General features: G+C 36.2%; 1 protein-coding gene across 6 annotated transcripts in view; it reads right to left on the reverse strand.

Moving 5' to 3' along the window:
• Positions 1-241: 241 nt before the first annotated feature.
• CCAR1 (cell division cycle and apoptosis regulator 1) overlaps positions 242-9,914 on the reverse strand; it is a 28,256-nt gene continuing 18,583 nt past the window's right edge. For 3 of the 6 annotated variants that reach the window (XM_068416579.1, XM_068416576.1, XM_068416577.1), the window contains 11 exons: positions 9,318-9,503; positions 7,519-7,710; positions 6,806-7,039; positions 6,356-6,467; positions 6,056-6,097; positions 4,572-4,654; positions 3,346-3,492; positions 2,815-2,938; positions 2,058-2,243; positions 1,467-1,672; positions 242-692 (listed from right to left, as the gene is read on the reverse strand). In XM_068416579.1, the coding sequence (XP_068272680.1) occupies positions 633-692; positions 1,467-1,672; positions 2,058-2,243; positions 2,815-2,938; positions 3,346-3,492; positions 4,572-4,654; positions 6,056-6,097; positions 6,356-6,467; positions 6,806-7,039; positions 7,519-7,710; positions 9,318-9,503 (1,572 nt within the window). In that variant the 3' untranslated portion in view covers positions 242-632. The remainder of the gene's footprint in view (positions 693-1,466; positions 1,673-2,057; positions 2,244-2,814; positions 2,939-3,345; positions 3,493-4,571; positions 4,655-6,055; positions 6,098-6,355; positions 6,468-6,805; positions 7,040-7,518; positions 7,711-9,317; positions 9,504-9,914) is intronic. The other 3 variants (XM_068416578.1, XM_068416583.1, XM_068416580.1) reach the window with 3 other exon arrangements.

Here is a 9,914-nt window from a genome sequence, read left to right on the forward strand (position 1 = left end):
CTACCAGTATTTTGGCAGGTTTCTATTGCTTTCTTAACTCATCTGAACTACTGTATATTATGAGGCTTTAATACAAGCAGCTTTGGGGAAAAAAAGTTATATTTGGAAGGGAAACGAAAGTTGTGACAAGTAAAAAAAAAAAATCCAAGAAGCTTTTTTCTTAAAAAAAAAATCTTTACTTGCAAAATTAAGCAGCATGCTATTTTGTGATTTATATTTGAATTTAAAAAGACTAATCAGACCGAAATAAAAATAAGAACCTAAAAATGGCAATTCTATAAATAATGAAAATTTTGATTTCACTAGACTTTAATGAAAAACATTTGGTAATTAAATACTTGCTACTGTTCATTACGTTGATGAACTTTATTAGGGTTAAAACTATAATAAAGTTCATCCTAAAACATTTTGCAATGCAAAATTATTTTCACTTGAGGAGTGTCTCAAATTGAATGCTAAGAATTACAAGCAATCTTCAGAAGCCGACACTCACGTTCATAAAACTTTATACATCTTTTGGAACTAAGATATTTATACTACTAAAATCAAACATGCATCACTTCCCATACATTCTGGTATCATGATTTAGATCGCATTATGTAACACCATTCTTCTAAACAGCAGCAGTTTTATCATACGTTTGCTCCATTTTCTTTGGATTTCTGATCTTTATCTTCCATCTTCACAATATCCTTTAAAAGAAAGAAAGTGAGAGGATAACATGCATTCTAGAAGTGATAGTTCTGCTGTGAAATGTAAAGCAGCATGAGACATCATCACTTGTGTCCTACAAGGGGGAAAAAGTGTTCTAACATTTGTCAAGTTTTCTAGTTTTTTTTGTGTGCGTGTGTGGTTTTGTTTTTAGAGCTTTTGTAGATGCTGTATTGTCTTTTCAAAATCAATGTAGACAGAAGCAAGAGCAAGGCTCCCTCACAGCACCAGTTCGCCACTCAGTAGCCTTCACAGCCTACTTCTATTCAGCCCTACTTAATGGGCCCCCACAGCATTCCTAAGGAATATGACAGGATCTTTCTGTACAGGGACAGAAATTCGCTGGAGCATTAGGTGGTTTGCTTAAAACTAATTTTACTGAAATACCCCCACATAAAGTGAAATACTTAAGTTCTGCCTTGAAAAATTACTCCTAACTGATCAAACAGAAGAGCAGATTTGGACTGTTGGGGATGGACAAGATCAGGACAGGAAAACATTAAAATGGTTTGAGAATTACGTTAATTTTTATAGATTTGTAAAAACATTTAAGTCAAGAACCTGTGTTTCAAGCTTTGGAAAAATACATTGTATTTGTCATCTTTAAATAATCAGTATCACACTGAGCAGCTTTTTTATACATATATTAAGATACTACTGCTCTGAATTCATGTGAAAATTCTATTTTATTCTAATAATTTAGTCTGCAAGAAGCTTGCACACAATAATCAAAAATGGAATTAAACAATTCTAACCTGTTTAAGAACACTCTGTATGTCATCCATAGCAGTAGCTAAATTTTTGATTGTCTTATTCAGCTGACTCTCAAATTGCAACTTTTTATCATCCGAGATCTTCAAATTTTCTTGCAGTTGGCCAAGGTCCTTTTTCACTTCTTTGAGCTCCGTAGATAGACTTTTGTTAGAATTCTCCAGTTGTAGTATGGTCTTTTCATCCTCATCTTAGGAAAACAAAAAAGGTCAGTCACTTCCAAGGCTGTGTACTTTGCATCTTAATATTCCATTTACATGCCAACGACATAACTATTAATTTTTAAAGAACACTAAAAGCTGCATTACCATTTGATAACACTCGATTCTGACTACATTTGAAAGTCTTACAGTCAACTTGAATAAAAAAGATAAAAGCATTTCAGCATGGTGACAATGGTACTCAACAACAGTTGGTGTGCAAGTTCAAAGGGCTTGGGAAATGGAAAATAAAAGTTTATGGTAAGCAAATAGCTAAGAAATGTAATCACAAATATTACTCAAATTGGTTTATCTACTTAAAAAGTCTTAGCATTTTGCATCCATAGAAGTACCACCTTCAAAGTAATGTCCTACCTGTTTTTTCTTCTAGTAACTGAAGCTTTTGTTCTATCTCTGCCCGCACTCTTTCGCTTTTCTCCAGCTTCTGTAAAAGGCTCCCAACATCCACCATAGCTCCATTGTACACAATGAGGCCAACATTTTCTTCTATGGCTTTTGATTCTTGCTTTATAGTAGGTGATGGTAACAATAATCTGTTTCCTGTGTTAGATTAAGTAGCATTAGAAAATAATAATTCTGTCATTTTTCAGTTCTAGTGACCAACCTCAAAAACTTCTTAAAAGAATACATTCCTAAAAGAATTAATATAGATTCAAGTTTCCTGGTCTATCCCCCATTTCTCTCCTCCCTCCTTACCCCAACTCCCCCCCTCAAAAAGGAGCATGCTCTTTAATTACATTCTTCTACGTCCCCTTTCTGCAGTCATTTGTCTTCAAAAATCAGGCTCCGTTCTACTACCTACAGCCCTGATCCTCCTGACTGCAAAACTGCCGTGAATGAGAAATGCTGTTCATCAATATTCAACATTAACCTCTGTTCTCCTTCCTGTTCAGAGATATTAAGATTTATCCTATAGATGCAACACGATGTGTTGGAAGCCAGAAATACTGTAACTTTTGAACTGCCCAAGATTTACTTTTCCAAACTGGCAGGTTCCCTGCAGACCTGAATTACTATCTGCAAGAAAGCAAGTATCTCTGAACTCTCATTATCATTTGCACACAACTAATTCACTGGAAGTTTGTGGCATTAAAAAAAAACTAAACACCACCACCTAACATATCTTCCTGTAGCTCTTCAGACTCTTCTTGATTTTCTTCGTCTTTAGAAGTATCCGTTAGTCTTCTGTAAAAGCAAGATTCTCTAAGCACTACTTTATTAAGTAGCTTCTTGACCTAAAACACAGCCATGGAAAGAAATACAGTGTTACTTAACACACAGACATTATGTTACCTAAACAAGAACATTTTAACTTGGAAAACTTAAAGAGAACTTGCACAGCTTTTTGAACGTTAACACACAGGGGCTTAAAATGACAAGAAGCTAGCAAAAAAAGAGATACAATTTTGAGAGAAAAGCTACATATACAATACGGGCGTATTAGAAGCTGCAAACTTCACCTTTTCATTCCAAGACAATTTACAAAAGATTAAACTAGTATTTAATTGTACATATGAAGTGGCTACATAAAAATCAGGGATAAAGTATGTAAGCAACAGCCTTTAGAAGCTAAACTATATATTCCTCCCGCTGACAACATCACTGTCATATTTTCAAAGAGATTTCTAGGACTATACAAAACCTGAGCACGTGACAGGTGTAGTCCAAGAGTGTACAGTATCTCCTCCATGTCCTTCTCCAGAAGATATCCACAATGACTTTGATCAAAATAAACGAAAGCCATCAGAAGATCCCTATTAACAGTTACCATCTGCGTCTTGTCTTTCTCCTACAGGAAATTCATTATGGGACCATTAGGAAGTTAAATCATCATTTTCTCATCATCTACTAAAAACAAGTGAACTTTTCAGTTAACAAAAGTTTTTCTCTGTTCATTTTATTGTTACTCTCAGTCGAGTGATTAATACAACTAGCATTTACCTACTGAGCTCAAATATAACATAAGCAAGCTATTTAGGACAAGTAATCTTTCAAATATTTAAAATAATTACAGCACGATGCACAGTAACATCTGTTAGACTCACTTTCTTTTTGTTCATGCTAATATATCAAAAAATTTGAAGAATTAACCTAATGAAACAAGTAATAGTGAACATCCCTTCTCCTCCCAATCAAGTATTTTACTGAACAGCTGTTCCCAAAGTGAAATCCCCCTAAACACGTAATGAATGAGTATCCAGCTCTCACAGCTACAACAGTTCTGCAGTCTGTGTTTTCCCATTATTCCTATTCCTATTCCTACATCTCCTATTTTTCTTTGAAGAAAAAAATGAAGAGAATCAGAAACTTATTCCTGCATTTATAAAGTTGAAGCGTAACAAATCAAACTTATGCTGTTCCTTAATCTGAACTGTGGAAGGAAGCTATTGGCCTCATTACGCACAGAGCATCTATTTTCCTGCAGGGGGATGTAAAAACATCATATAATGATTCCAAGCTTCACAACTGAAAAGCCAGTTTATCAATCCAGCTAAGCTTCTGCTTTTCTTATGTAAGAATACAGCAGCTGAAAATAATGGATAAAATAATCACATCTGCTGCCTCTTACATGCACATACAGCGTTAGTCCTCACATCTTTCAGACAGATCAGTATCTCATATAAGAAAGTTTTTCCAACAGCTTTCACCCAATGAACTCTAAAATGTAACTGCAAGTAGGCTGTAATCACTTTACCCAAAGCTGTCACGTGTTCCCTAACTTCTAGATACACTTCATGTTTCTTTCAGTCCAGAAGTGCTGAAGGAATCAAGGAGTAAAAATTGGTCTTAGAATAAAAATAAAGTTAAGCTCTAATTAGGACACCTCCAACAAGGTTACATGTAGTTGTTAAGAAAGGTGCTAATTACTTTATCTTTAGATGACCTCTCTTTACAATGCCTATTTCCCTCTCTTCTGTCCTCCCGTTTGTTCATTTCCTCTTCATCCCGGTCTGTAAAACAGAAAGAAAACTCAACATACCCACAGCAAACGATTCTATAACTGTTATCTCAGAATACTCATGTTCATTTAAAAAGTTCACATAAGCCCCCAAATATATGAAATTAATATATTTCGCTGAAAAATAATTTTTAAAAAAAAGGTATTTAAGTGAGTCCTGTTAAATTTTGATTTTTCTCTGGTCTTATTTTAACGTAAGCCTTTTGTAATTTTTTCCCCCGTGTTTCTTTCACGCACACAGCATAGAAGAGCTGAAATAAATGCTAACTAGGCCAAAATTAGTTCCACCAGCACCACCATCTATTTCAGTGGTGTGCAGGAAAATTACCACAATTTTCCCTAACGAGGCTTGGCAGAGTCTGCGTCCAGCTATGGTTATTCCTATTAGGACAAAATTAGTCTGTTTACTCTCAAGTATTTTCTATGATAAAAAACGTAGCACATGTGATCAAAAGCATGTGTTTATACTCATGTCTGAGTGCGATATTACTGATGCTATGATTCAGATTCTCCAAGAAGTTATAGATCACATCGCTGATTAGATGTGAATTACAAAGTGCAGGCTTTTTGTTTAAAGGTAGACAGTACAGTAAAACTAAATTAAAATCAAGAGAGAAAGAGGAGTATGACAACTGCAGGGACAGATTATGGCATGCAGCTCTGTACCTTATGTGCAAGTCTTTGGTCAGAGAATCACATGCCAAGTTCAGCTTTAAGCTCACCTTTTTTTGTGAGGAAAACTTTGGAAAAAACTATGGTATCACAACACTTGTCTAATTTTGCCAACACATTTCTGAGACCAAATAGCTTTCTCCTGCACCTCCATGGCCTGTTGGGTTGTTCTCAGCAACTCTGACTGGGAATGGCACAAGGACAGATTATGGGAAGTAGCAGCACTTGTACAGAACAAACCAGCCCAGGGCATGCTCACAGCCAGATTATAAGCAAATAATAGTTATTTTGGAAACCACAGATTAGCACCAATTTTTTAGGGCTAGTGCAGTACTCTGCCAAAAATACAACTAAAAATGCAGGGACTGCAATATCTAAGCAGTTCAAACCCACATCTCTAGCACAAACTCTCCACAGAAGGACAAAAACCCCGAAGAAGTGCAAACCAGAAAGCATACACCATGTCCTAGGCCTTTCTGGATCTCTGAGCAGGGAAAGAGAGCTACTGCTGCTCCCTGGAGACAGGAAAGCTCCCCAGCCCCTTTCCCCATTTCTTCAGGCAAACAGAACTCCACCCAAACAGAAATCAACTCCTCGTAACATCACATAAGGAGCACCCCACGCTACAGTCTGGCCTAATACAGACAGGATGACATTGCAGAGGAATAGGAAGTTAGGCACTTCAAAGTGGCTTGGTTTTTCAGAGGTGCTGAATACTCACATCTCCTACTGACTTCAATGGGAGTTGCGAGTGGTCTGCATTCTGAAAAAAATAAAACCACTTCTATATGCATGCCTTACTTTGAGTACCACAGCTAGTTTATATTAACTACGTTCATACAATGCCTAGCATAAAGGCACTTACATTTTAAGCAGATCTGGTCAAATTACTGAAATAAAAATTAGTCTAATAATGCAATTTTAAATTGTCTAGTTCCAGTGCATTCTCTACCTTGAAAGAACATATTCAGTGGCAAGAAAAATAAATTCTGAAAGCCACAAAATTCATAATTCAAGATACCTTCATCTTCATCTTCAGCATCTTCTGCCTCCATTGGATCATATTCTTCTTGATTATTGTCATCTTCGGTTTCTTCTTCATCTTTAGAATCATCTTTCCTTTTATCTTCCCTCTGTAACAAAAGTTCCTAAAAATTTATCCAGTCTAGAAAACAGAAAAATAAAAACCTCACTACCATTCCTTCAAAATTTGCATAATTTATATTTAGTCACTTAAAAACCCAAATACAAATCCATGTGATACAGCTGAATGTTAAAATGCCCCCAATACACCTGTAAAATTTTTAAATTACTGAGTAGGATTGAAGCATTTCCAAATATATCAACGAATCAAATCAATTAACTAACACTACAAGACCTGACTTTTCAAAGGCAATAAATTAACATTCAAATAGAAACAGTTTAATATTGATCCAGACAGGATAATACTTCATATGAGCTAGCTGCAGACCTTCTTTTCATCTCTATCTTCTTTTTTGTCTTTATCATCTCCAGATTTTCTCCTCTTAGGTTTTGGATCATCTGTTTCATCATCTTTTTCTTCTTTTTTTTCTTTTCTCTCCTCTTTTTTGCTTTTTTTGTCTTTTTTGTCCTCCCTCTCTGGGAGAGAAATCAGTGCTTTGTAAATTCTAACACCAAAATCTCTCTGAAGCATTTCATTGAACAGTTCTGCAAACAATGATACCTGTACATAAAAAAAAATGAAAAGAGAACTGACAAAAAGTTTTCAAATGTCTATTAAAAATCTGTACACTTATGATTAAACAGCTATGAGGTGCTATCTTACCAACTTTCACCATGACAGAATTTTATGTAGTGTCAGATTTCTTACTATCTACTTTGAATACAGAAACCTTAAACAACTTTATAAAAATGCTTCTTTCCTGTACTGCACTAGTTTAGGACCTGTATAAACCATAAACTCAGTTCCATATCTGAAAACCTGCACATTTCTTCTGGATATCATCAGTGACTACACTGCTATTGTAAACCATGTACCAAAGACTGGACAATTTTTTCCTACATAGTGCACAAAGTAATGAACTTATTTAAGTTTTATTTTGCCACGCTATCGTAAACTGTTAGAACTTAAGAATACTGCAGTTATTACAAAGAATTTAAAGAAACAAGAATGGCTAACTGTAAGTAGCATAGCTAAATTACCTCAAAGGAATGTTCTTTATTATCTTCTAACCTATAGTCCAGAAGAACACTAAGAGACATAATGCTACAGTCAAACTTCCCACTCTTTGCTGCCCAGTTAGGATGCACAATGATTGCTGGTTCATCAGGCAAGATATATCGTCTCTCCCGCCGCTGACGTTCCATTTCTTCTTGACGCTTTCTTTCCTCTTCCTAAAGAGGCAAAAATATAACATACAGCATATCCCAAAGCTGAAGTTTCAGCCTATATATTAGTTTCTAGGACTCACTGCTTTGAAGAAAGTGAAGGAAAGCCTAAGCTGCTGAATGCAACGCAGAAGACACAAGTCACAGACCAGAATTTCCGGAATGCGCACTGTGTCCAGTCCCAACACTCGCCTAAGACAACGAGCAACTCGAGCCACACAAAGCAGGACAGGCAGTGTTGTTTAGCCCCCAGAGCAACGAGCACCTTCCAACTACCGTATGGTGCTAACCGCAGCGTATTTACTTGACACTGGAAGGACTCAAGCGAGTTCACTTCAAGAAATGGCATGCAAGCTAGCAAAGGAGTCAATACTCCTGACTGGGCTTTTGTTTGTTTAGGGGTGTTTTTAGAACTCTATAGTACAGTAAGCTGTCTTGTTCCTTACACAGGAAGAGTAAAGGCTTTGTACACCACCTTCTCCAAGATAGCCAACACAGTTTTAACAATTACCAGATGACAATTTACTTGGCTGTTTTGATTACGGGAAATGCAATCTCTATGGGTACAACTGTTGCAAATCAAACAAAAGGTTAAAAAGGGTAAAATACCAAGCAGCTTACTGATTGCCAAGAGAGAAATAGTAAAGTCTGAGTATGGAAAAGTGTCATGGCAGAGCTTGTGCATTTTAAAAAAGCAAGCACAATCAAAGCTCCCTCCCCTAACCTTAAAAAAAGCTGTGGCAAGAAACCCTAAGATAGCTGAAGCCCATCCAAGCTGTGGGAGAAGGCAGCAGCTGACAGAGTTAGCCAGCACATGGCCTTTGCTCCCTCAACAAGCTTTACACAGATATATAGAATTTCCAATCATCCCACATTGGTTTAGCACATAATACACAAGAAGGCAGGTTTAAGGGCAACTAACACAGTACTTTCTCCAGACATTTATGCCCCTTTTCTGTGGTTCATCTTTGGCTTTATTGCACAGATCTTGTTTATCCTCAAGAAACAGCACAACAGATTAAGTCATACTGAAACTACCAATGGCAAAACTGAGAAACTTCAATACACAGGAATTTTATCCAAAAGCAAAAATTAAAGCTTCATAATAAAGGAAAACAAACCTAAGCAAACCATTAGCCATGTGAAGAAACTGGACTGTTTGAGACACTATAACCCTCTACAGACTGGAACCTGCCCTCCCCCCCGTTTCCACAATAATTCCCCTAGGCTTGCATACCACTAAAAGCCAGTACAACTAAGCAGCTGCTTTTCATGTAAGTTTAAGTAGTTAAGATCTTGTTAAGTGTGTTCACCTGTTCTCCAGTACAGTTTTTCCAGGGAGTCTGGGACTTATTTTTCCTTCCATCTAAGGTCTGACATTAATCCAGACACCCTTAGTGCAGTTGCACATTTCAGATTTTGTTCCAATTCAGTTGCTCAAGTTACAGCATGAGTTCCCAGTAAAGTCATCCGAGAACTACAAAATCCCAACACAACTAGGCATATTCCTGTACTTTTTATACTTTTATATATATATTTATACAAATTTTATATATAATATTTTATTTATGTGTATTTAATAAGACTTAAACCAAATATGTCCAAAGCCTAACCTCTTTGTCATCTTCAGATTTCCTATCCTCCTCCTCTTCCTCTTCCTTCTCAGACTTCTCTAGCTCCTTTTGCTCTTCTTTTTGTTCCTCTACCTTCAGCTGCTTTGTCAGTCGAGCTATCAACTGAGATTTCAGTCCTTTAGAGCTAAGAGTTCGACTTTCTAATTCTTTGCGAAGGTCATTTACCTGGTAAATAAAAGCTCTGTAAGTGGTATCAACCAATGACATTGCAAAACATGTGATTAGCAGAAAAGGTGAAGTAAAAATTAAGTAAGAGCACTGAAAAGTCAACTCTATTTTTTAAATCTGTACTGAAAAACACTAATATTTACTGATAGAAAACATACTACATTTCAAATTGTGTTCTCAAAGAACCCCTTTCTGAGGGACTTCACAGGGGCAGGGAAAGCATTTTACTAGAGTAAAATAGTTTATTACTATTAATCCTCTCAAAATTATGTCTCCTGACATACATTTTTATATAATTATTGCCTTTTTAAACTAACATTAAAGGATTTTAGACCCCACATTTTTTAATGCAAGTATGTACAACCAGATTATTGCAGAACTTTCATTTTCCAGTTAGTGTATCACATA

This window comes from Nyctibius grandis, chromosome 20 (assembly GCF_013368605.1).
Source record: "Nyctibius grandis isolate bNycGra1 chromosome 20, bNycGra1.pri, whole genome shotgun sequence".
Lineage (NCBI taxonomy): Eukaryota > Metazoa > Chordata > Aves > Nyctibiiformes > Nyctibiidae > Nyctibius > Nyctibius grandis.